We start from the raw sequence: 25,617 nt of genomic DNA, 5'->3' as shown, positions 1-25,617 counted from the left end.
GAGTATTGCCGAAATGATTGTACAAATCAGTGTTCATCGTATTTGTATTTGTGAATGCAGCTTTTCAATTTTATTATTTCAGTAAATGGTTTTCGAATTTAGTCACGTTGTAACAAGTACATGTCGAAGGAAACTAGAACTAATGGCAAAATTTAAAACTAGATAAACGTGACGAAAAACTTCGATTAAAGGAAAACCTCTGCTGGGTTGGTTTCATTTGGGAGGGATTTAAATTTGGGAAATGACGACCAAAATGGATTTATTTCCCTCTGCACTAAAGACTAAAAAAATTGTTTACTGCTCTAAAGTACGTATATATGTTTTGTATGTATGTACTATATATTGGTCCAATTATAAGATGTACAAGTATTACGTATGTACAATACAACATGGACGCCAATTAAACCTTATGGAATAATAACCTTTTTTCGTGTGTCTGTAAATGTGTGTGTGTTTGCGGTTTAAGTTAAGAATAAAATCCATTAGGCAACAGCCTCACGTAACTTAATTAATTTTAATAAATAATATTCTAAATCGATATATATATATAAATATGTTTTTGTTTTGTTGTTTTAATTTATGTTTAGCTGCGAATCGTGATCGTATGGACATTGTTCTGTGCTGCCTATCATTGAATAAACCTATTTACATGTGTGCTCCTCGAGTACCTTTGTACATACATCGCATTTAACCTGGCAGCACCAGTGGAACTTGCAGTTGCAGCGCTCGCGAACGATGATATTTTTGGTGTTGTAGCCTCGGCCACAGCACAGAATGCCGCAGCCATCGAGACCCGACGAAGACTTGTTGCACACACGACCGTGCGTACCTAGGAACAACAAATACAACATCAATAACAGCTTGAATAACAACGAAGGGTATATCAAACGCCTCACCTGTCCACTGCAATAGACGATTGGTGCGACACCAGTCCGGGCTTTCATCCAAATAGATTAAATCGTGCGCGGTGGGCACCTTAAACTGGCTGTTCTTCACCTGAAGACGTCCGCGTTTATTCAGCTTCACCTCAGTAGCCTCTTCATATTTCTCGCGCAAATAGTCACCTGCAAAGATGAATATACAAAATAAATATTTATGATAATCTTTACTATTGAGGAAACTTGCCAATTTCTCTGATGGAAGATAATTGCTGCCAGCACGTGATCAAACTGCATGAACCTGAAACGCCATGGCATTTGCACGTAATTCGTGTCTTTTTAATAACGGCCTAAGGAAAGAGATATCATTAGTTATATTCATTTTGAGCAACAAGCAAATCCTTCTCGGTAGCTTACCCTACGGCCCGCTTCATTGTTGTGTAGATTCATAAGACTTCTAGCCTTGATGTTGGCGTTCGACATTACAGGCGCCTCTCCACTAACAGCCCGTTGATTCTTGCGCTTGCGCTTGCGACGCTTTCCATTAGCCTCTCCGTTGAACAGCTTCGAGTTCAGAATTTCACGATTGATGTTCTCCTATTGTAAACGTAAAGCCAAACATACATAAGTAAACAAAGGGCAAAAAAACATAGGGTTGAAATTTCACTAGAGGAGAAACAGACACAACGTGATGGAAACATTCATTGATATCGAATTTAGAAAATATCTCATTTGGAAGCTGGCTTGAATGGAACTTCCACATTTCTTTGAAGGATTGGGGTTCTTGAAAGTGTTGGTTGCAAATGGGTTTATCATACTTATTAGTCCGATATATTCAGTTCCCAAGCGCATCGTCAATATACACGAGTGTGTAAAAAGAGGAGACAGAATTGGCGACTCGGCTCATTTATGTGAATATAAATTGTACATTCTAGGATCGCAATTGTCCCCGTTTAGTGCTTCTTCCATCATGATTTGCAATTTATAATCACAATAATATTAATGTAACTTAACAATTACAATTGCTAGCAAGTATCTATAGCTCAATGCGAATATTCGAACAGCGCTCACCTGCAATTCGATCATATCGTTTTCCTTTAGCTTGGAATTTAGAATTTCCTTAGTGATACGCTCTTGCAGCTCTATTAAATCCTCGGAATTAATGCGAGGCTCGTCTTTCTCATCACTGGACTCCTGCTTAGGTGGGGCAAGCGATGACGACGCCACTGACGGCAGCAACGACGAATCATTGCCCTTTTTTCTTGCCTTACTCTGCAGATCAGACATCACCGATGACGCAGTCTCATTTTTGCCATCGTGGCTCGACTTGGACTTGGTCTCCTTCGTACTCTTGACGTTCTCCTCGTTGATCTGCGAGTTGCCACCGCCCTTGGCATCGTCGGCCTGTATTTGCTTGCGACGACGCTCCGGATTTCCCGCTCCACGTGTGCCGCGACGCGTCTCCTTCTCGCGCACATCAATAAAATCTGTAGCAAATCTGGAAATGCAAAAGCTTGTCAGCTCTAGTTGAATGTCCCGCTTGTATAGGGCAACACTTACTTGTAGGCATACTCGAGATTGTCACCGCAACCACCCCAGGTCCAATCGTCATGCAACTGCTTGGGTCGCGATCCGCGCGAGCATCCGCACGATGTGAGCTGACCATCGCGACAGGCGCGTGCCACAAAACTGGTCACAGTCGCCGCCGCTAACGCGTGTATGAAGGCCATCTCCGGTGTGCCTGCAAACGAGTGAAAACATTAACAAAGTCATCGAGTACAGAGGAGTTATCAACAGCTTACCCAAGCCAGTCATGGGACCGAAGACGGTGGCATCGTCTGTAGTGCTGCAGTTCCAGCGACGATTTTTGAATTGAAATTGACATTCCTAAATAAAGAAAAGTACAGATTAGTTATGTAGTTAACCAAAGTGTGTATCACATTTACTTGTATGGCAGCGCGTGCTCCGCGACTTATCGCGGGCATCACACTCGTGTGCAGAGCGCACTGTTTCTTCTGGCCATAGGAGAGACCCTCGACCGTATAGCAGTTGTCGGGATTGAGATTGATCGTCTCCGAGTACGCTGCTGTGGGGGCGGGCAATGTTTCGTTCTCATGCTCAGGAGGCAGCATGCCAAACTGATGCACATTGGCGAGCATAAATTCACGACCATCGGTTACGCCCGCCGACGTCATGATGATGTCATGGGCAAAATAGTTGCCTGTCGACTGCGCAAGCTTATCCGCCGACGACGACGCCGCGGCAATGTTGCGTCGCTTCGGCTGTGAGCTTCGGCTGACGCGTGAGAGCGTCTGAAGATCGGGCGCTTCATCGGGAGGCGCTGCATCGGAATGTACTTTAAAGGAATCGGGTATTTCAATGGACACAGCGAAACGCTTTGTGTTGTTGATTGTCTGTATGATGGGCTCGAAGCGTGGCCGCATAAACTCCGCCTGACCGCGAAACCATTCATCGCGTTCCCGCTGACGTTGTTGCTCCTCTCGCTGGCGTTGGCGCACGCATTTTGGTGACTCGGGATTGCGCAGGCAAACGGGACGCTTTGTGGTGCGCTTGGAGCTCGACTCGGTCGGCGGAGCTAACGTTGTGGTTGTCGTTGTGGTCGACGACGTCGTAGTTGACGTATCGTAATCGCCCAGAAGATGCACCTGAGGCACACCCTCGTACTTGGTGCGCTCCTTGCTGCGATCCGATGAGCCAACCACATCCACGAAGGTGTTCGACTCATCCTCGTTGTGGTAATAACCACCGAAAGGCTTTTGACCTGGCGTATGCGCTCCCTGTGGCACCCTGCGCGTGGGCGGAGCAATGGGAGCAGCATATTGAAGCACAGGTCGCTGGGGACGCTTGGCATTCGTGTTGGAAGATCCGCCACTGCCACCACCGCCGCCGCCACCCTGCTTGCTCTTCTCCTTCTGTAAGCTCGGGAATTTGACGAATTTCGACTCGAAATTGTTGTCGCTCTTCGTCATGTTGTGCAGAAAGAGAATGTGCTTCTTCAGATCATCGATGTTCGAAGTGGGATCCGGTGCAATTGTGGTGCTGGTGTGCGTAGTGGTGCTACGCCGCCTTGCGGCCGTTGGCAGCGACGAACGCGTGGGATTTGCGCTCGTCAGACTGGAGAACACGGGCGTCTTGGCGGGCACACCCCAACGCAACTCGGGCGAGGAATTCTTCAGTGCCATGGGCACAATGAACTTGCGATCCTCCTCCGTGAGACTGGCCGGTAGACCATTTTCATCGGTATCCTCATCCAGCAAGATGATTTGCTTCTGATCCATCTCCTCCTGTATGGGATGGACCCGACGCGCCTGCGCAGTGGGCGTCTCCAGTCTCTTGGTGAGATCCGCCTTCACATAGCCAGTCTCCGAATCGCGCAGATCGACGGGCTTGATGAAGGTGCCCAGCTTGCGGAGTCCCTCCTGATGCATGTAGGCCTGCTCATCCTTGGTGATGTTCAGTGGGATGCTCGTGTTGGCCAGCTGCTCGTCCTGGGCGCCGAACTCAATGAATGGCGACTTAAGTCCCAAAGAGCTGCGGAAAGATTAAGATGAGTGTTCAGAGTGCATTAATAATAAAGTCAAAGGTCCGTTAAAAATATCCTTTATCAAATAAGCGCACTTTTATGTTGATTTTTAAATAACACTGTATCAAAATGCGGAACCATTTTTCCCAAAACTGGGAAAAGCATTTTCAAATTGGCAACAGCTGCGAGGAGAGTAAAGAAAGTGCATCACTTTCTTTGCTTTGCATAATAAGCAATTAGAGTTTGATTCATATTGGAAAACAAAAGGTTGAGACATTGAATTGTTTTTCTCTTAATTTTGTTGCTTTTTTGTCGAAACTGGTTTTTCCTGAATGACTGTTGAGACATCGCATCGAAGAACAGTTACAGTTACATCTGTTTCAACATGCGCATGTTGTGTCGAATGTAATCTGTATCTTGGCAATAGATAGACACTAGACAACCAGGTGTTGCCATTACATTATCAAACTAGGCCAAGACTGCTGCTGCACACACGATTCTCTCCCTCACTCTCTCTCTCCGTCTGCTGTATAAAAACAAGGGACAGTTGCAGTTGGGCCAACAGTTGAACTTTGTCTTTAACCCTAACACAACCACACCACAACACACAACAATGAATAGCAGTCTGCTCCTAATCCTGCTCCTGGGCACACTCGTCTGTCTCGCCAGCGCTCTGGGCGGCGATGAACAAGGCAACGATTACACTTGGGGCACCAAGGCCACAACGGACACACTCATCGCTCAGGAGACAATCACCAAACGCAAGTCGCTGCTGTCGACGACTACAAAGACATACACGCTCACCCAGGCGGGCACGGCCAAGACTATCGATTACATTCGCATCACCGACCTGAAGCGCAAGCGTGGCGCCACCGCTGAGATCACATCCGGCGGCGTGGGCGCCACCACAGTGACTGTAAAATTCACTTCCGCTCTGGGAGCTGGTATTAAGTCTCAGATCGAGATCTGGGGAGCATAATAAACTTATATTTATATTATATCTAGAAAAAATCTGTTGATTTATTATTGATGTCTGATTGACTGACTGATGGACTGAATGAATGGCTGACTGACTCACTGATACACTGATTGATTGATGACTGATTGACTGACTCCTTGGCTGACTGATTCAGTGATTGATTGACGACTGACTGGCTGACTGATACACTTAATAATTAAATCCTGTCTGATTGATTCACTGATTGAGTGTCTGATTGACTGACCAATTGGCTGACTGAATGACGGAATCACTGTTATAATCTGACTCATTAACTAATTCACTGATTGACTTCTGTATTAATGCATATTTAATTGCAAGAAATCTGCAAAAAGTTGAGGGAAAAACTTGGTAAAAGTCCAACATAAATTTGCTTGTTTTGGGATCAGCTTCGGTCCATTGTCGTTTGCCTTATTCCCTAACTCAACTATTAACGCTCATTCTGAAGCACGGAAGCTGCAAATTGACACTTCAATACAATAACAAAGATGCTGGAAAAAGATTGCTAAAACTCTAAAAGTGACTTTTTCCAAAAAAGTTCCAATCTGATGACTTTTTGATTGATTATTAAAGCATTAAAAAAAATAACTTAAAAACTTGTACAAGATTAGTTCGGGAATAATTCAAACCGATGCTAAAATCAGCCGTCTATGGATATTTATTAAATCGTGTGTACATTTAAGACTTAATCAACTAACTTAGTCAACTGTTTACAAACTCTTTGCTCGCATCTCGAGTTGTTTATTATAGAATATAGATAGTTAGTTAGTTAGTTATATATTTTCTTTTCTTTTTTGTTTGTAATTCGTTAGAGTAATTCAATTTCCATAGATTTCAACGCGAAATATTAAGCCATAATTATACTGCGATTGTAGTTTGATGTGGACAAAATTAAAGCCGGGGCCTCCAGAGTAAATCGTAGCATGGCCTCCAGTGTTGTTTGTCACCTGGTCAAATGCCCGGATGCCCGAGATGATACGACCATTACCAATTCCCTAAAGTGTGTGGAAACCGAATTATTGATTGATCATCATCAATTTTGTTTCTTATCACAAAGCAATTTTAGTACAAATGTTACATGCAGATGTGCTAATGCTGATGATATGATATGGAGTTTATATACATGTGAGACATACATATATTCAGATTTTGTTTCGTTTTGCGCCAAGGAAATAGAATATATTGAATACAATATAAGACAAATTTAAGTTCTTTCACTTTTATATTTATACTTGCATCAAGTTACTTTAAGATATACTTTAGAGCATCATTTTTCTACGATATACGCTCATCACATGGAGAAAAGAGAAATTCACGCTGACGTTTGCGCTTTAACACGAACACAAAACTGTTTCGATCGTTCGATGACACCAACAAGCAACAACTACATTGAATGAAACATCAAATGAAACAACGCATTATAAAATGCCACGATTGAGTTCTGCTCACATTTGTCGGATATTTAATCTCGTGATCCACATATTTGCCCGGCGAGGAACCATTCAACACGTTCTCCACATGCAACAATTGCGCCGAATTGGAGATGTTGCCCCAAGTGCTGGACACGGCGCAGCACGATGCCAACCAGAGGGACAACAGCAGCAGGCTCGAGAGAATACTGTTCAGCTGGGCCATGCTGGCTTTGGACTTGTGCGAATTCATTGATGAAGCAAACAAATCAGGTTCAAGAGAGTGTTGAACTGCGACGATTATGATTTTAGTTTCACTTTAATCCACTTCGCGTGTTATCAGCTATTGTAGTAGTAGTCTTTGCAACATGTGCTTTTTATTTGCCTGCTTGCTGATTTCAAATTATTCCTAGTGCATACACCAAGAGCTGAAGCTGATCTCTTCCCAAAATAGTATTATTATGTCCGCAATGTGTGTGCTTGCTTCGAGCTTGTGGTACAGCTGCTGCTGCTGCTGCTGTTGCTGCTACTGCCGCTCTTGATAAGTCGAGATTTTCAACTAATCCTCGAAAATAGCTACAGTCAGTCACAACCATAGATTATATATTTTCTACTTATACGCAAAAAAAAATACTCTGAGCAACAACAATGAACACACAAACATCATCATGGTGAGTCAAAGTTTGAGGCAGCAGCACTCAGAGTCTTATCAATATCATGGCGAGCACGTCAGCATTCAGGAATTTCAAATAAAACATGAGGGTACAGACATCTTTAGATGCCGGAAACTAAATACTCTCGGCAAAGTCAATACACCACATCGACGCCTATTACAAGTTTACATTAACAACTGTGCCTGAATCAGAAGAAAATCGTGTGGAAACAGATATTCATCAAATTATTCGACAGATTTAGTCCTGTTCTAAACAAAAATAAAACCTAAATTAATACAAAATTGTGTTTTCAGTGAAGAACGATTGTACAAAAATTAATATACCTACTGCAAGTGTATAACATTTTGAGCCAAACCCCAAAAATCGAGTGTTTCCCATATAAGCAAAAATAGATTTTTTTTCCTGGTTCTCTTATACAAAAAAAAAAAACTACGCTCAGGGTCTGGAGAAGAAAACAAACTCAAAAACATGAAATGTTAGCTCAACACTCAAGAGTTCTATGCCAGCTACAAGTCATATTTATGAACAATATATAACGAATTGCGACTTTTTTGTAATAAAATTCTAAAATTAAAATTTGAGGGCTTTTTCAAAACATTTTATTTTGTTCACAAATTTTATCGCGACGTTTTTCTCAGATCATTTATAATAATTATGTATGTGTGTCAACTAATAAACAAAACGGAATTAAAACCGCAAACACAAATTTGTTTCATAACATATTTCCTTAAAGAAATAAACGAAAAACAGCAAATAAAAAGATTTTGATAAAATCCCGCATTCTAAATGTTCCTCTGTTATTTCATTAGAATTGAATTATGATATTAATAAAAAATAATAATAATTTAATGGGGCAAATTCGGAAAATTTTGTTTCTGGCTATATATTTCTTTATTATGAATCTACAAAAAAAGTGTTACTAAAGTTTTGATCTATAGATCTGCTCTATCTGTAAGATGTGCTTATTATTTATTATTCTGACCCTAGTTTACATGTTGAAAATTGGTCAAGCATATTATGTACACATTATTTGCCTTTCATTCCATCGAATTGTAAGATTGGAACATTTATTAATAACAATATTTAGGCCTTCAGTTTAAGGTAAGCGAAAGATCTTTATAACTGTTGTAAGCGGTAAATGACGTATAGAAAAAAATAAGGGAATCTAAATAAGATAAATAAACATAATATAAAACTATAAGTGTGTACATAACATAGAACCACGAACCAAATTTGCCACGTACAACACCTGCTGGGAAAGCGTTGTAGATGATTCTTGAAGCGACATAAAATGAAAGTTAATTATGTTAATTAATGAGGTATACTTACATCCAAGTCGGCACACCTTGCAAGCTAGATACTGCATCTAGACCGGACACCGAAAGCAGCACAAACGTCATTACCACAGTCCACTGTAGAAAATGTTTCCTTTCCACCAATGACATTTTATCGCGTTGTTGCAATGGCAAGTTTCTGGTATTTATTTTCAACACTACGATTCTTATTGGTTTCTTTGCTCTGATTGACTGGAATCCGGTGCAATTCAGTAATATGATGAATATTCTTTTATCATTGTCAGCAGCGGGAGATCATCCATAATAATTGCGTACATTTTTCGAGGGTATATTTCACTTCGAGTTGGCTGAATTTTTCAATCTACTCATTCCTCCATCTCTATCTATGATCCCAAAGAAATAAAGCACTCTGCGATCTTTTGGGAATTATTTTCAGTTGAATACGATTTCACGGTAATCACAATAAAGTGCACTGCAAGAACAAGGAGTGAGTTTTTTATTATTTTCATTTAATCCTCTGCATTAATTTCATTACATTCGAAATTCACTACATGATTCATTTCTAGTTCATATTCAGTATCATAAGGTCAACTTTCCCAATGTATATCAGGTCAACAAAGTGCTTGCTACCTGTAAAAATGCTATTAAAATTTGAAACTATTAAACGGCAGCTGTTACGAGGAGCGCAACAGAAGTACGCATAGAAAGAGATAGATAACACGTTATCTTGGTAACTCTTAGAGAAACCCTCTTTCATGCATTAATTACTAACATCCAAAGTGACTTGCAGAGAGTTGCCAGACTAAGCCAATAAAAGGGTATGAACATATTTGAGCTGCGCATCAGTATTTTATGAAATAGGTGTTGCCTATTAAGGCTATTCATAGGGTATTTTATGGGTTACTCTCGGCATACCCCTTTTTGAGTGTAGTGAAATGCAGGGTATAATAACAAATAAGAGCTGAGTGATGTTTGTACCCTTTGTACAGGGTATAAAAAATCAATGCTGAGCTTGTCTGGGGTAACTTTACTTTGTTAGCGAAGTGTTCATGTTCATGTAATTGCCTGTAAATACAAACACACACATATGTATTTACATTCACTCATTTGAACATTTTAAACAGTTATGAAGGGGGACCATACGTGTGGGTGCGTGGGGGTGTTTGGATGTATTTGTGCTAGCCAAATTATTTTCCCGCTTGTTTGCCAAATTGCTATCCATCCACAGCAAATCAAATACACTAATTCATTAAAATCTACGTTTTAATTAATCCCGGTAACACGACGAAAACACGCATAAAACATAATTTCAAAATGTGCACACGCACACAAGCAGACTAAATACAATCCGTGTATGAGTGAATGTGAGTGTGTATGTAAGACTCTTTTGGTCATCGAACACCGTCGCGTCTGTTGCATTAGCAGCAGTGAGAGCAGCAGAGCAGTAGCAGCAGCAGCAGCCGTGAAACAAAGCTGGATGGGCACAAATGTAGCATACACAATACATTCACACAAATGTGCGCCACACACAGCCAAACTCATACACTCACTCGCACACGCACACAAATGAATAAAATCCTTTCGTTTCCAGCTTGATTGGATACGGATACACATACACACCACACTCGCACCACATTACACTCACACTTGCTGTGGGATCACACACACACCCCTTGTACAGCTTTAAAAAACAGAAACACTTACACTCACACAGACACAGCTGTGTGTACGTGTGTGTGTTGAACATAAAAATATGTATGTATGTATGTAAGTTTGTGTACACGTTGGTATGTATTTGTGTTTGTGTATGAATTGTAGCAACATAATATATCAAACACGCGTCTGTATGTTTGGCTGAATGTTGCACGCATGAACTTTATGAAATTACGCACAAATCTAATATGCAAACATGCATATGTAATTATGAATGTACATATGTATGTTTATATGTTTTTATGAGTGCTAAACATCTTGATGAAGCTGCTCTAGATATCTGAAGAGACCACTTACACACGCATATATGTACAATAGCTTGTCCATATACGTAAGTACGTATGTGTATACATACATATACACAAATATGCATGTAACTCACAAATGCGACATGTTTACGATAAGCAAAGATGCGTGTTTGGCTAGGCTACTCACATACATAACGAATTTATATTGATGTGTATGCATTTAACCATTCTTTAGCTGTGTCTGAGCGGTAAATATATCGAATATCGAGACTTACCATACACAACTACATACATCAATATACATTCGTGTAATAAGTTTTGTTTGTATATATGATTTTGTTTATTTATACATAAAAGCATATCAATATAATCCATGCATGGGCTTTCAGTTTTGTTGTTTATTTGTTTAAACACTTTGTTTATTTATATATGCACGCACTACATAAATTTTGTTTATATGAGACATGTATGTATGTATGTATCTTACATTTTGTTTATATGTAAAATTGCATACGACACTGGCACAATTTCATCAATTAAATTCACACCAATTTGAGCACACTCGCATCTATGAACCGTTAGAAACAAAATAAATTCATCACGAATATATGTAAATGTGTAAATGTTAATCGCCCGACGTACACAAACGCATCCTAAAGAAATAAAGAAGCGCGCTGCGTTTGTCTATGAACTGAAAATTGTAAATAACTGCAGAACTGGTTTGCCCATTGAAGTCTTTCGTGGTGAGTTGAATTTCAAAATATACTATTTTCCCAACAACAAATATACCATTAACACATTGGTTACACTGGACTAGAGATATTTTCAGTTCTCAACATCTATAGATTTTCAAATTGGTTGCTCTACATTCTAAGGTAACGATTTTTTTGTTATTTAAACAGCGGCATGAAATTTAAGTTCTTTATATTGTTAATCGAAAATGATTGTGTACAATATATGGCTACACTGGTAAGTTGTTCTAAAAAAAATGTATATCGATTTTAGACGATATTGTCAACGATATTTTTTTTAATTTTCACATTGCGTGGCAACGCCAAATGCTTAGAGCATATGTGTACATATGTTGACAAGCATTTATGTTTTCTTTTAGATGTTGCTAAGAAACTGGAAACAATAAATCTGACTATGGGGTCATTTCAATATTCCATGTTTCTTGAAAACATTCAAACTGTCATTACAAACGAAACATAAAAAATGTAAGGAAAAATAAAGACAAATAAAAATTAAAGCTTCGCGTATTTAATGATTAAAATTAAAATCGTATAATTAACTTACTGATACTTAAATCAAATAATAATAAAACATTGTAATCAACGATTTTTTTTTTCAATTGTAATATATTTTAAAATATATTGATTTAAATAGATTTTTTTTGTCAATTTTAATATTTAAATTAAAACATTTACAGTTGGTAAGTTAATTTATTGTATTAATATTATTATTATAATTATAATTAAGACTTTTATTACTTTTTTGGACTGGAAATTAGGACTGCTAAGCAAAGTAATTCAAAATTACTATTTGAGCTAATATTAAAACACTTACAAAACAGGAATTTTTATAAAATAGAATAATTAGAAAATTAATAATGACAAAAATCTCTATTCGTATATAAAGAGCCGCAAGCTTTATATTTTCTACACACGCAAAACAATCGATAACTTCAGTTAACCAGCGACAGGTGCGGAGCAACTGAACACAACCTTCATAGTTATCGGTTAAACTGAGTACAAAAGTATTAGTCATTCACACCCATTCGTTTAATTGCATTCACCTCATTTAATTTGTTATCAATTAAAATTAAATGTATATTTCAAAAAGTGAACAGATATTTATCGAAAAACAAAGCGAGGTATCATCGCAGCTTAATGGACAATACAGACTTTGACAATTTTGTCGGGCTGACATCGTGTTTATATTCATGCAAACCTGTTGCTCACGCTTCAATTTAAACCTGATCTTTTCAACATTCATACATATATGTATGAATATATGAAGACATACACATACAACGAACACTTACTATCAAGCACAGTCATTTATGGGCCCAATACAGACACAAGTATTTATTCGTCTACACACACACATTGGCAATGAAGTTGAAGTTGTTCGTTCTTAGTATCAGTTCATTTTCAATTCTCGGTTCGAAATGATGTTTGCGTGCGGATTGTGATTATATACATATATTCATTGTATATATATATATTTATTTGTGTACGTATTAAACTTAAACAAAATACATACGAACAATTCGAATATGTGACGACAAATATGTGAAAATACAAATCGTATGTATTAATTCATATACAAGTTTGCATTGTTTCATAAACATACTGAAATACATACAACGAAACAAGTCTCTGCATACACACATGCATACATATGTATTTATATTTGAATGTATTTATTAATGCAAGTGCCATACACATATGTATGTATGCATGTATGTGGAGTTATGAGTGTGTGAGCATACAAATATGTATGTAGCCACATACATATATAGGAAGTGAAAGAAGAGTGAACGCAATTATAGGAAGGGACAGATTTCCCTTTTTGTTAAAAGAAAAATACAAAACATGCATGTATACAAGTAAATTTATAATATAATATGTACGTAAATACGCTGCAGTTAAGTACAACAATAATTGTGAATTATATATGTGTATGTGCGTAGAGCAATCACAAAAGTAAATACATACATACATAGACGTGCAACAGCCCAACCTACAAGCTAACATACATACATATGTACATGTGTACGTACATCTAGTCGTACTAATATGTCTTCACTCTCTCCACAGTGTATGTACGTATGTATGTAGACATACTAAAGTGACTAGGTATTAGTAATAGTACTTGATGAATATACATACATATATGTAAATGTACGCAACGCGTTGGCTTACATCTGTAAATATGTAAATACGTCGTAATACTGTATATATATGTATATGTGTGTGTGAGTGCAAATTTTCCTTCTTGCGAATGCACATGTGCATCGCAGGGGTGTGTGTGTGTGTGCGAACAAATTAAACCCATTTAATTGGCTATAATAAAAAGGTGTGCAAAACGACATACATACTGTTTGTACATTCCTACATCCATATATGTACATAAGTATGTATAGAGAGACTGAAGGCGTACTTCAGATTAAGTCACCTTCATGCGTCTGAAAAATATATTATTTGCTTGTAATTTATATTGTTTATTCTTGCAGCGACACAAAAGCAAAACACCAACAGTAATAACAGCAGCAACGACAACAACAATAACGAAAGGGAATAGATAAAGATAAACAGATAAATGTGCGAGGTGCCTTGAAAGGCGGCGATTAATGCTTTTCCTGTAGCTTGTGATCAATTAAAACAGTATGCCATATTCGACATTTATCACAGAAATTTAACAACACAAATAAGAAACAAACTTAGCAAAAATGAACAGCAATAACAATAATAACAGCAACAGCAATAATAACAACAATAACGCTACACTTGATAACACATGTGACCAGGATTACACAGAGTTTCTTAACGAGTATTTACTGCAGACGAACTCGACATGCAACGAGCCCGAGATCCATTACGAGGGTAAGTAGATGACAGGAGTACCTGCTTCATGTTACCCGGTAGCAAGATAATTAAGGGGTATATCATGAAAAAAATACAGGCTAGAGATCAGAATTATGAACATTGTTATACTTATGGAATCGATGGTTTGACAACTTAAAGATGTCTTCTTAAGTTCATGTTAGATGTATCCAAAGACAATCTTAAAGTATTATTATTTGACCTAACATGTAATTTATTTTATGAATTTTCACATAGATTTTTATCACCAATTAAGCAAGTTTACTTTACTTTTAATATTGTCTTATTTACTCTAATAACAACAACTTTGTTTAAAAAAATGGAAGACGAAAAATATAAAATATATAGTCCAAAATAGTAAGTACTCTATTTAAATTAAGTTAGATTCTTCATTTTGAATTACAAGTTTGCTAAAAAATAAATAAATAATATATAAATGTCGTGCTTAGAATAGTTTTGGGTTGCATTTTAAAATGTTGAGTCTTAGTGTTGGAAAATAAATAAATAATATATAAATGTCGTATTTGGAGTCTAACTTGTTTTTCCTACCCTAAAAATAAAAGATATATGGTATCTCAAAGTCGAGCACAGTTATCTTGCTTGTTTACATTGTGATATAGGCGGGAGATATTACAAAAGGGAGAAAAGAAAGAGCGAAATAATCTAAGAACTGACGCAGTGACTTATCTCGAACTCGAGATCTCGAGTCACCCTTAGAGGATTAGGATTATACTAATGTATTTTACATCGTTATGTGATTCCACAGATGGCGAAATGGAGGCCGAGTGGCTTATTTCAGCTGGATATCCGGAATTGACAAAACCTTTTGAACAGGTAACAACAGCCGTAGATTCTGTTCTACGCTAGATTCATATTATTATTGCTATTATTAAGTCCAACTACGTTGCGGAATTCGCAACGTGTTTAAAATACAAATTGTGCATAAACATTGACGCAAACCACACACTATACAGAGTAATTTGTTTATAACTGCGTACTTATTTATTGTTTATCTTGGCATGGCTTGGCTTGGCAGGGTATCGAGCTTCGCTCAACAGATCTGGAGCCAGTTTTAGCGACATTATCGCGCCCACATGCCGAGGCGATTAAACAGCGAGTTCGAGCACTCAATCACACAGTACGAGGACGCACAAAGAATCGCTCCAAACGCAAACCAGACATACGCGATGTGTTCCGCGATTTCGATGTGAGTAAATACTACATATATGTATAATATAACCATTCATAATTCGTAAAATTGAATGATGTTATTCACAACAAACTATTGTAAAGTCAGAAAGTCAAATTTGAATTTAATCTTGAAAGAGATATTATTGAATTTATTTAAAATGAAGATATATGCATCTACGTGATATGCTATTTAGTTGTTTTGAATTCCGCGAACTGTAACTGATATAATACCATCGTTTAACTAAAGATTGTGTACTTTTCTTTCTTCGCAGGAATCGAGCACTGGTACAAGATCTCGTAGTGCGACGCCCGACTCTTTGGACTCTGTGCATGGCGACGATGTGTGGGGCAATGCTTCAATGTAAGTTGCGTCAAATACTTTATGTACGATAGATAAAATGCAATCTTTTGAATTTTTGCAGCCCCAGTTTTGTGAGCATTTTCGATCACAACGCTGCCAACGATAATGTGAGTGGCTTTCCATCGCTCAACAACAAACACATGAAGCAGAAGATACGTCGCACTCCAAGTGCTCCACTGAAAGCCTCCACTTCCACGGATCTATTTCGTGGCAGCCAAGTGCGCTGCGACATTCCCATGTATTCGTCGGAGGGCATCGAGTTGCTTGGCTTTTCACGCATTGGCACCATACACATACCACGCAATCGATCCGGCTCAGATCCGTCATGTTCTGTGGGGTAAAAGGCACTAAATAAATAAACTATATACGCACATTCTAACTTTCCCTTTTGTTTAGACGCGTGCGCGGTCAAATTATGCAGGATTCGCAGAGTGAGAACAACACGTCTTCAGGTGACTCGAGCGACGAGTATCATCCAAATGCTGCGCACATTTCAACGACGTCGCCCGAGAAGATACTCAACAAAATGCACTTGGAGTCGCCGAAACAGGAATTACGCGACTCGCAGTCATCACGCGATGGTATTAGCTTTGAAAGCATGTGCCGCGATAATTCTAGTCAGGATGATGGCATTGATGCAGTCGATAACTGCGGCGTGGTCATACAGGAATCATACTCCGATATTGACACCATAAACGAGATTGATCTAAAGCGTTTGCAGCCAGTATTTTGGCTGGAATTGGCCACCGTCTTCGATCGCAATCAGGTGTCGTTGGACAAGCGAAAACCATTCAAGAGGCGGCGGAAAGAGGAGGGCAGTCTGTTTGGCGTATCGTTGAATGCACTCATACGTCGAGATCAACAACTATCCGGCATGGACTCGACATTAGTGCCGCATTTCTTAGAGGGGCTGCTCGAGGAGTTGATGAAGCGCGGCACCAGAGAAGAGGGTATTTTGCGTGTAGCTGGACAGAAACACAAGGCAAGTTAAGACACGTATGTACATAATTGTCTGCTCAATTAATAATGCGAAATTTATTCATTTGCAGACTGAATTAATTTACAACGAATTAGAATCAAGTTTTTACCAGAAGCCCGAAAAATTCGCACAGCTACTGAGCGCCGCCAGTGTCCATGAGTTGAGTGCGTTGCTGAAGCGTTGGTTACGCGAACTGCCCCAGCCATTGCTATCGAGTGAGCTCATCCAACTCTTCTATCAGTGTCACACGCTACCCTCCATGGATCAGATGCGAGCACTGTCCAATTTATGTCAAATGCTGCCACACGAAAATCGTAACACACTGCGTTCGATATTGCGTTTCCTCAATGCTATCATCGATCTGCAAGATATTAACAAAATGAATTTGCACAATGTGTCCACAATCTTTGCACCATCATTCTTTCCACCACGTTACATTCATCCAACGGACAAAAACAGCATTGCCGAGCAAGTGAAGATGGCAGCATTATGCTGTCGCTTAACCAATGTGCTTATAACACGGGGCGAAGGTCTGTTTCAGGTGCCCGATCACTTAATTGCCGAATCGCGCAACCAAAAGACTCGACAGGTAGTTATATACATATATATTTCGCATAGTTTCCCCCTTACCAACATTGCAACTATTGATTTGTTTTCAGGGTAAACGTGGCCATCGCCGTGTCCAGAAAGTCTCGTCTTTGTTGCATCCAACGTCAACATCGGTGCCCAGCTCATCGGGTGTTCAACATTCTAGTAGCCGAGTCAGCGGTGATCACGACAGTGGATCGAGCATTAGCCGCCGCCCCTCTTTCAATCCGAGTCATGTCCATCGGTTTGTGGTCTGAGCTCAAAACGGTGCAATTAATGTCCTATTCTCGTTTCGCTTCCATTTCTTCGTTTCTTTCTGTTTCACTTTTTCTATAATTTATTTTGTTTTGAATTTACTAATCTTACTATTTCTTACTGCATTCTTTATTTAGTCTTGATACGATAAAAAAAAACAAAACCTTTAAAAAAGCTTTAGTTACTCATGAAAATGTCAAGTACTCAAAACAGAAACTAAGTGAAATTGCGTACTAAAACTACACAAATCAAATAAAGTTTTGTCCCAGAAATTCATTAATTTCGAAATGGTCATGAAAATTTATCATTTAATTATGTACAAAAATTAATTATGTATGTATATGTTGTTATGCGAATTGTATTATTTTTTTCTAAAACTGTTAAAGGGTTTGGGAAGCAATAAAAAACACTTTTGACTTGATGCTATTAATATCAAGAAATATACACATATATACGCTGTGTACAATTCTTTGTCCTGGCTGACTAATTGACTCGGAGACTGCGATGCTCAAAATTTAAATTCGGGGTCAAAGTACGATCAACAACGGGGGCGATTATGGTTTGCAAAATACATTTGTCGCTTTTGCACAATCTGTGATTCAGTCTGCAGTCTGCACAACCAGTTTCAGAAGTTCAGCAACAGTTACTGCGTTCAACGGCAAAGCATTGTTCGAGATCTGACCTACATCAACCTCCGTTAGTGGTGCGTCATCGAGGTTTCCTGGGAACTAGGGCGCGCCACGCCGAAATCGTGGCCAGCTCATGACCAAGATAAAGCTGGCTAATGGGGAATTCCTCACAGCAGGTATAGCTAATAAGTCAAAAAAATTCTGAACGATATTTACACAAAGAAACAAAGCATAATGGTTATTTATTAATCAAAGACTTTTGTATATTCATATTTTAAAATTATAGCCTCCTTCCACTCTACTTGCACGTTCCCCACTATCAATTGTCTACTATGTCAGTTTCCCCTTCCAAGTGGAAAGAGGCTATTAAAGAATAGATCTATGTATAGAGCTGCATGCAGGCTGTCAAAATGTTGATTATCCATGTAAACGCGAATCAAATGTGTCTGAATTGAGCGTCCTGCTGCTATTGTACTCGACGAAGCGAGGCTTCTCCTGGGACGCAGCGGCAGCTGCTTGGTTCTTGGGCCCAACCATAAAGTAAGTGCGCACACGCGGCTTCTCGGGTTGTACAATTTTGTCCTGCAACTTGATGCTGCCCTGCGTCTTATTAATGCCGATGTTGTTGTTAAGCGCAATATGTTTGGGCTTCATTTGCCACTTGGTCACATTAGGCCGCAGCTTAGCCGGTATCATGTCCGACTTGATCTCCAGTTCCTTTGTATTGAAGACCTCGCAATCCACTTGCATCATCATCATGTCACCATTGTGCGATGGCTCTGCTGTTGGCAACAACAACGATATTTTCGGCCGTGCGCTCTTGTCGCGAGTGGAAGGTGACACTAGAATATGCTGCGTGTTGAAGGACAGTACATAGAAAGTATCATCCTGACGCTTGATGCCTTTGAAGAGATTTATTGAGTCGTTTGTCTTGTTGTCACTCCTTTGTGTATTCAATGTGTCCATTTTCCGTTGCTTGTGTTCAATATCCGTTAAGCGCTCGTTGAAGCCCACAAATGTTTTACGTTTGCCAAGCTGTGTCCTTTGTTGTTCCAGGTCCGGTAAGTCCAAGTAATCTGTTGCGAATTTATAACCATGTTCATTGTCCTGTTCGATGTCATATGATGCGTGCTTGCTCAGATTCAGATAGCCACTAACATTGATTAATTTCTGTAAATTGAGCGATAGTCGCGAATATTCCGTTTGATTGCCGCCAGCCGAGTTCATTGAGCAGTTTGAGTGAGATGGAGATGGATACGTAAGTGGCGGGGGTGCACCACTTTTATTATGCCTGCCTGTATCCGTTGAATTCCAATCATCGCTCTTCGCTGTGGCATTTTGAGCTCGACTTGCTGGTCGTAGAAAATGCAATGGTGGCATCACCAGCTCCTCAGCTGCTTGGCGACTGCTGCGATTCAGCTTCTCATTGTATTCCTCCTCAGAATCGACCCAAAGCAAACGACGGCCAATGGGAATCGGCTCATTGACATTGGGAGTCGCATCAGCAACGGTGGCCACGCTCTCCGGGTCAAGATTCTGTTTGCTCAGATACGAGTGAAAGTTGCCCGCATTCAGGGTCACCATAAATGCCATGGCAAACAGGACGGCCACGTTCTTCTTAACTGTTGCCGCATTCATGTGCTGTCTGAAACTCGTTGCAGTTGGTCGCGGTGCAATCTTCACGTGCTGCTCACCACGCGACGCTGTGTTTAACGAGTGCAGCACAAATTCACAAGCGCTACCCTTGCGGCATTTGCACGTCTTGGCAAAGGCAACGAGTTGGTTGCGCAGAGTCACATTCTCCTGCAAGAGAAAATACACAATTAATAAAAGTAAAAAGATAGTATCTTGTAAGTACTTACACCCTTGAGAGTGGAATTTTGCTTCTCCAAGTGATTTATACGCGCTTCCAACGATACAACATATTCCTTTTTCTTCTTCCGGGACAATGAGGCGGATTCTCGATTTTTAATCATGCGCTGTTGCTTTTTGTACATCTTCTCGTCTATGATGCTGCCCACTCTGGCTGATGTAGAGATCTTGAGCGGGTTATTCGGATTATTTGAGCTCGCTGTTCTCACAGAATTCTGTTGACATTGCACTTTATCATTTCCCGTTTTGACCACGATTTTTGGTATCTGCGGCTTCACACTGCCATTGATTTTGGCACCTTTTGTACCATGCAGATTCATCTTTTGCATGAGAGCCTTGTAGTCATTGGGTGATAAAAAGATGGTCTTTGTTTTACCCAAACTCTCTCCGGGCGAATCTGTTGCCTGTAATTTATCGGGCGCCTTTTGAATCTTCGTCTCCACTTTAGGAGGCGGGACAGCAGCAACCGTCGCCGTCGGGACAATCAACTTAGGTATGGGCACTTTTATCGGCTGTTGTTGATTGGTCACCGACTGGGCCACTGTGTTCTGAGGCAGCGTCTGTGTGCTGTCTGAAATACTGTCATTACTTTGAGCTCGAAAGCCTTGTACAAATTGTACCAATGTTTGAGGAGGAGCGCTCTGTTGACATGACTCGATGTCAACTTGGTCATATTGTTGTTTATGCTGCTGCCAAGCATCGGAAGCATCGCTTTGAACGCCACTCGTCGAACTGCCGCTGGAACTGCCCCAACTTTCAGTGGGCGATGGCGTATCGCGATTCTGGCTATGGGCAAGAAGATTGCCAAAAGTAAGCTTCTCGATTTCGGCATTATCGTTGCAAATATTCAATAAATCGTTTGGATTTTCGGCCACCGATGTTGAGAAGCTGCTGTCATCTGTAGTCAGATTTGGAGTTTCAAATGCCGAAAAACTATTAAAGTTGAGTTCCAAGTCATTGGCACCAACTGTCGCCGATTGGAATAGGTCAGAGAATAAATTTTCGCCTTGCAGCGAGTTTTCTGGGTTGTCAGGTATAATTGAATTGAGATCCAAGCCAGGATCGAGATGCGACACCGTTGAGCTTATAATGTCATCAAAATCATTATGGTTAAGCCCATAGTCGCTGGGCGAAGACATAAACGATGAAAGCTCATCTGGAAATAAATTATTTAAATGAAAAGATGTTACTGAGGAGTGAACTCGACTGTGAGATACCTGCTACCTGTTAACTATTTAAAGGAAATACTTAACAAACTTAAACGTAGCTTAGAAGTCGATTAAAATAAAAACATATTCCATATCTTTAATATTTGCACACTATATAATAAAAAGAACTGCATTTTCTCTAATATAATATTTTTGTATGTATATTTTTAGCCATTAGTGCAGTTCCAAAATTATTTCGTGACGCCACGGCCAACTATTTTTAGTTTGAGAATAAGAAAAATTTTCTAAAGAAATTTCCTAACAATTAGGAAATATATTTGCAGCAATATTCATGTAAGGGTTATTGCTCACATCGGCACTTTCATAAGCCTTTAAACTAGCAAGAGCATTGACCCATATTGATTGCATGGCAAAAAACTGCGCCGGGAAATTTTACCGGAAAAAATGCTATTTGATTTACATTAACCACGGTGCAGAAACTGTTGAAATGAGTCCATCACGTTGTGATGTCGTAGGGTATATACAGGTGCCTTGACTAAGATAACAATATTATTAATCTACATTGCGTTCTTTTATATATTCTGATAACGCACACCACCAAAAATCATACACACGCGCAGTCACACGCACACATTACTCACGACATAAACAAGCGGGCAGACAACACTCAAGTAGTATATTTCCTCTCTTATGTATAATGCACATTCACAAAATTATATATATATATTTCCATATTAAACATGTGCCAAGACTGCACTTTCACTTTCAAATTTTGAAATTCTTAAAACAAAAAAAACGCACACGCATACTACAATATGTAAATGCATATCATCTCGTTGCTTTGATTGTGTTTGTAGTATGTGCAATAATTAAACTTACCGTAGAAACATTCATCCACATCCATTGCACCGTTGATTTATTAGAATCCTAATATCAAACCATTTAGTTTACCCATTACCTATTTATAATTGTTCTCATTTATTATTGCGGCCTTAATTAACAAAACAATTAAATGCGCTTGTAAGATTTTCACAAGTGTCGACGAAAGCAAAAAGGGATTGTTGTTGGCCCAAAGTCAAAAACAGCGTGACCGTAAATTCAACTTCGAAATATACTGCTGTACGCCAAAAAATATACCATTCATATATTATTTGCCTGGTTACACTTTTATTAGCATTGACCATTTCTCAAACAAAGGCGCATTTTTTTTTTAAATATATATTTCTCTTAGTGATTTATTTATTTAAACATTAAATTATTACAAAAATATTTTTGTAAAAAACTACATCTTTGGAGTAAAAATTATAATTAAACTTTGCTGCTGCAGACTTGTCTTAGATTTAAATCCTCAATAATTCAACGATACCCAGGATATTTGAAATTGTTTCTTAAGACAAGTAACAAGTAGTAAACATAATGTTAATGTCAAGGGAGCTTCAATTGTTGAACCTGCTGAAGACAATTGCATGGTATCGATGAAAAGATTGTATGTACATCTGCTGGGCGGTTTCACAAATTTCGTAAAATTTGGATAGCGTATGATTTCTGAGGGCTGCAATTAATTAATACATTAATATTAAGACATACACTGGCAACTAAAGATGCACTTACAATTGACATTGACTCATTGGAGACACGACAGAAAGTCATGTGTTTGCCAGTTATCATGGCCTGCTCAACACGCTTAGTGAATAATGGTTCTGACCAAGGCAGCTGGTTTATGTGCGATAGAAAGGTGCGATCGTGGAACTCAACGGGATCCGAAATGAGTAGTTTATCTGAAAAACAAATATTTTTTTAAGAACAGTCTTATAATGCATTATAAGATTGAATGACGCACTTAATAAAGACTCCTCCATTGCGAGTTCTTCAGCAGTTAAATTGGAATTTCTATCTTTAGTTTTGCCATAGATCGTATTCGGTATGTAATCCAACAGATTGCCATTGTAGAGAAAAAGATTTTCCACATCTGTCATGTTCAACGAATAGAACTGATATACGCCAAACATCTCGAAGAATTCCCGAACAGGTGTCATACTATAACAACCAGCCAATTCAATCTTTGGGTAGTATGTGATAAACGACAGACACATTTCCTGTTTCGTGGAATAACCACCAAAGGTGGCGCGCTTGCGATGCACAGTTTCATAGGCACAGTCTGTGATAATGTAATCACCAGGCAAAACAACTGTTTCATTCGCCAGCTGATGATATTGCTGATACTTGTAGTCATAGTTGTCATCCTCAACGATGCGATCCAATTCCTTGCCGTCTCGTACATGGCGGAGGCTCATTTTGCGACCAGCGCGATGCGAATGAAGCGTGCTCGAAATGATCTTAATGCCGTCCTTGGGAAACATCTAAATACAAATATGAACGATACGAATTTAGTTGACTATTATTTAAATAAGAGTTAAGCATTCAAATCTTACCACATTTGAGCAGGATGGTCCACAGATGCCAACATTGCGATACAACTTTTGTCCAGGCGGAATGATTTGAGTGTCGGAAATGGAAACGCCACTGATGATGATGCCTCCATCATTAGCACGCAGTTTAGGAGAGTAATGAACGCGGAAGCCGGAATGATCCACAGCTATACAATAAATCTGATTAAAGATATCTTTCAATAGTTTCTTTTACGTTACAAGCTTACTATGTAAGGCATTTGGATTGTCGTAGTGTATTTCGAGCATATAATACTTGACTCCCGATGGTCCGCCCATTGGTATGCCAACATGTTCAGGCAGAAATTGTCCAGATGCACCAATTGACCACACAGCAACTGGTGTGGAGCATGAATCCCAATCGCGTGGCGTCAACGAGTTGCTATTGCAAACGGTGCCACTGCTCTTAACCCACACGTCCCATGAGGCCGAATCTGAGCCGGGATACGATTTTGTCGAGCATTCAAAGAGCGTCATATGATGCACGAGACTTTCATGGGTTTTGCTAAATAAATGAAAAAAAAAAAAAGAATGTAACGTCTTAAATCTTGAGATACAGATAAAATACATACGATGTGCGAGTTATCAAAGGCTCGTAGCCCACAATATGGTGTTTAGTTGTCAAGCGGGGCAAGCTCATGATCTTGCACCAGTAAAGGGTATCCATGCTGGACTCAATCGTCACATTATTAACAGTAATGTCCCATTGATGTGTCTCATGTCGCTGCTTGCGAAACACGGGATTCAGCAGATGAAGCGAGCGAGCACCACGATTCTGGCCATGTCCCTCTAAATTTCCATGAATGGGATCAGTGCTGCCAAAGGACCACAGCACTTTAATAGTATCATTCTGAAACATTAAAAGCAGCTATGTGAATTCTAAATACACACATTCAATACAACAAATACCACTTACGCTCAATGGCATATCGTAGGGATCACAAGTCTCAATTAAACGTTTGAAGTGCACATAAGTATGGGTTGCATTCTGATACCCGTCGATGACGTGATAGTTTTGTGTATCGTCTTGCAGAGGCGCCGCGTGTGGATGATGTGTAGAACCATGACCATCCTATTGAATATCAAACAACACAGTTACTATCATTTGATTACCATTTACCATCACCATTACGCACCAAAGCATTCGCTTTGCCCGAGTGATCGTCGACCCACAGGAGCACCATGTCTGCACTGGACATGCGTCCGTCGCGGCGCGAGAATCCTAGGCCAATAAAACCACGCGTATTTACGGTGACTTTAAAATGAATATCTTTGTCCTGAAGCCACCATTGCAACCAGTATAAGCCATTGCTATCCATCATTTCTAATCTCGTCCACTTTTCGTGCCGGACTCCATTTGTTGTTGCAGCCTCGATATTTTCCTCACTGTTATCACGATCGGGGGCACATTTGGCGTCATGTTGCAAACAAACGACAATTATGCACAGTTTCACAAATATTTGCAGCAACATTTGCATGTATTTGATTTTATTTATAATTTGTAATCACTTTTTAATTATTCTTGATTTTCAAAATACAAGAGCCCCGCGCTTTTCGTGCTGTTGCACGTCGTTTCCGTGTTAATATGGCTTTACTACTTCGCTTATGCATACAATGCTTGCAAGGGAAGGTCATTTCACAAGCCGGCAGATGTTCACAAGGAACCAACACACCACCGTTTCTACACAGGTATACACAATATTTCCAAAAACATAGATACACACATACACATACCTTCATATGGCTGTACATACATATTT

The 25,617-nt window shown here is 39.4% G+C and overlaps 6 protein-coding genes across 9 annotated transcripts; 2 read left to right on the top strand and 4 right to left on the bottom strand.

Annotated features, from left to right (window-relative positions):
- Positions 1–28: 28 nt before the first annotated feature.
- LOC133840526 (protein Wnt-5) lies at positions 29–11,439 on the bottom strand. Of its 3 annotated transcripts, XM_062272403.1 has the most exons (10): positions 11,246–11,439; positions 8,832–9,269; positions 2,825–4,430; positions 2,681–2,765; positions 2,439–2,619; positions 1,950–2,376; positions 1,296–1,475; positions 1,126–1,228; positions 897–1,064; positions 29–829 (listed from the first exon to the last, which is right to left on the bottom strand). In XM_062272403.1, exons 2-10 carry the CDS (start codon positions 8,945–8,947, stop codon positions 642–644), a joined length of 3,054 nt encoding a protein of 1,017 aa, XP_062128387.1. In that variant the 5' UTR covers positions 8,948–9,269; positions 11,246–11,439; the 3' UTR covers positions 29–641. The 3 variants fall into 3 exon arrangements, with proteins under 3 accessions (XP_062128387.1, XP_062128388.1, XP_062128389.1); XM_062272404.1 differs by lacking the exon at positions 8,832–9,269 and having other exon boundaries at positions 11,246–11,438; XM_062272405.1 differs by lacking the exons at positions 29–829; positions 897–1,064; positions 1,126–1,228; positions 1,296–1,475 and adding an exon at positions 1,529–1,840.
- On the top strand, positions 4,977–5,422 carry LOC133840530 (uncharacterized). Its single transcript, XM_062272413.1, has one exon. It carries the CDS (start codon positions 5,036–5,038, stop codon positions 5,399–5,401), a length of 366 nt encoding a protein of 121 aa, XP_062128397.1. The 5' UTR covers positions 4,977–5,035; the 3' UTR covers positions 5,402–5,422.
- Positions 6,031–7,392, bottom strand: LOC133840529 (probable salivary secreted peptide). The gene is made up of 2 exons (XM_062272412.1): positions 6,869–7,392; positions 6,031–6,414 (listed from the first exon to the last, which is right to left on the bottom strand). Exons 1-2 carry the CDS (start codon positions 7,079–7,081, stop codon positions 6,238–6,240), a joined length of 390 nt encoding a protein of 129 aa, XP_062128396.1. The 5' UTR covers positions 7,082–7,392; the 3' UTR covers positions 6,031–6,237.
- A 2,557-nt stretch (positions 11,440–13,996) lies between the features above and the next one.
- On the top strand, positions 13,997–17,934 carry LOC133840216 (rho GTPase-activating protein conundrum). The gene is made up of 8 exons (XM_062271918.1): positions 13,997–14,366; positions 15,133–15,200; positions 15,403–15,573; positions 15,830–15,918; positions 15,980–16,255; positions 16,315–16,900; positions 16,968–17,486; positions 17,557–17,934. The coding sequence occupies exons 1-8, from the start codon at positions 14,213–14,215 to the stop codon at positions 17,740–17,742; spliced, it is 2,049 nt and encodes a 682-aa protein (XP_062127902.1). The 5' UTR covers positions 13,997–14,212; the 3' UTR covers positions 17,743–17,934.
- Positions 17,935–18,576: 642 nt separating this feature from the next.
- On the bottom strand, positions 18,577–22,481 carry LOC133840214 (uncharacterized). Of its 2 annotated transcripts, none has more exons than XM_062271916.1 (3): positions 22,290–22,481; positions 20,232–21,397; positions 18,577–20,172 (listed from the first exon to the last, which is right to left on the bottom strand). In XM_062271916.1, exons 1-3 carry the CDS (start codon positions 22,312–22,314, stop codon positions 18,787–18,789), a joined length of 2,577 nt encoding a protein of 858 aa, XP_062127900.1. In that variant the 5' UTR covers positions 22,315–22,481; the 3' UTR covers positions 18,577–18,786. The 2 variants fall into 2 exon arrangements, with proteins under 2 accessions (XP_062127900.1, XP_062127899.1); XM_062271915.1 differs by lacking the exon at positions 22,290–22,481 and adding an exon at positions 22,052–22,130.
- A 151-nt stretch (positions 22,482–22,632) lies between these two features.
- LOC133840215 (MOXD1 homolog 1) lies at positions 22,633–25,593 on the bottom strand. The gene is made up of 8 exons (XM_062271917.1): positions 24,994–25,593; positions 24,774–24,929; positions 24,430–24,707; positions 24,067–24,362; positions 23,843–24,006; positions 23,251–23,770; positions 23,022–23,188; positions 22,633–22,962 (listed from the first exon to the last, which is right to left on the bottom strand). Exons 1-8 carry the CDS (start codon positions 25,333–25,335, stop codon positions 22,759–22,761), a joined length of 2,127 nt encoding a protein of 708 aa, XP_062127901.1. The 5' UTR covers positions 25,336–25,593; the 3' UTR covers positions 22,633–22,758.
- Between the last annotated feature and the right edge of the window lie 24 nt (positions 25,594–25,617).

The sequence above is a fragment of the Drosophila sulfurigaster genome, chromosome 3, assembly GCF_023558435.1.
Source record: "Drosophila sulfurigaster albostrigata strain 15112-1811.04 chromosome 3, ASM2355843v2, whole genome shotgun sequence".
NCBI lineage: Eukaryota > Metazoa > Arthropoda > Insecta > Diptera > Drosophilidae > Drosophila > Drosophila sulfurigaster.
The sequence above is the reverse complement of the archived record's forward strand: the minus strand, read 5'-3'. Positions and strand labels throughout refer to the sequence as shown.

Excerpts from the sequence above, each read along its gene's own strand:
- LOC133840530 (XM_062272413.1), top strand. The coding sequence starts at position 5,036 with ATGAATAGCAGTCTGCTCCTAATCCTGCTCCTGGGCACACTCGTCTGT.
- LOC133840214 (XM_062271915.1), bottom strand. The coding sequence starts at position 22,115 with ATGTGCATTATACATAAGAGAGGAAATATACTACTTGAGTGTTGTCTG. Across the intron at positions 21,398-22,051 it reads TCTGCCCGCTTGTTTATGTC|ATGAGCTTTCATCGTTTATG; the intron begins GTGAGTAATGTG and ends ATTTATTTCCAG. Across the intron at positions 20,173-20,231 it reads AAAATTCCACTCTCAAGGGT|GAGAATGTGACTCTGCGCAA; the intron begins GTAAGTACTTAC and ends TTTCTCTTGCAG.
- LOC133840215 (XM_062271917.1), bottom strand. The coding sequence starts at position 25,335 with ATGCAAATGTTGCTGCAAATATTTGTGAAACTGTGCATAATTGTCGTT. Across the intron at positions 24,363-24,429 it reads CCTTTGATAACTCGCACATC|CAAAACCCATGAAAGTCTCG; the intron begins GTATGTATTTTA and ends TCATTTATTTAG. Across the intron at positions 24,007-24,066 it reads CAATCCAAATGCCTTACATA|CTGTGGATCATTCCGGCTTC; the intron begins GTAAGCTTGTAA and ends TTTATTGTATAG.
- LOC133840529 (XM_062272412.1), bottom strand. The coding sequence starts at position 7,081 with ATGAATTCGCACAAGTCCAAAGCCAGCATGGCCCAGCTGAACAGTATT. Across the intron at positions 6,415-6,868 it reads AGATTAAATATCCGACAAAT|GGAATTGGTAATGGTCGTAT; the intron begins GTGAGCAGAACT and ends CACACACTTTAG.
- LOC133840526 (XM_062272403.1), bottom strand. The coding sequence starts at position 8,947 with ATGTCATTGGTGGAAAGGAAACATTTTCTACAGTGGACTGTGGTAATG. Across the intron at positions 2,766-2,824 it reads GAGCACGCGCTGCCATACAA|GAATGTCAATTTCAATTCAA; the intron begins GTAAATGTGATA and ends TTCTTTATTTAG. Across the intron at positions 2,620-2,680 it reads CGGTCCCATGACTGGCTTGG|GCACACCGGAGATGGCCTTC; the intron begins GTAAGCTGTTGA and ends ACTCGTTTGCAG.
- LOC133840216 (XM_062271918.1), top strand. The coding sequence starts at position 14,213 with ATGAACAGCAATAACAATAATAACAGCAACAGCAATAATAACAACAAT. Across the intron at positions 14,367-15,132 it reads GCCCGAGATCCATTACGAGG|ATGGCGAAATGGAGGCCGAG; the intron begins GTAAGTAGATGA and ends GTGATTCCACAG. Across the intron at positions 15,574-15,829 it reads ATGTGTTCCGCGATTTCGAT|GAATCGAGCACTGGTACAAG; the intron begins GTGAGTAAATAC and ends CTTTCTTCGCAG.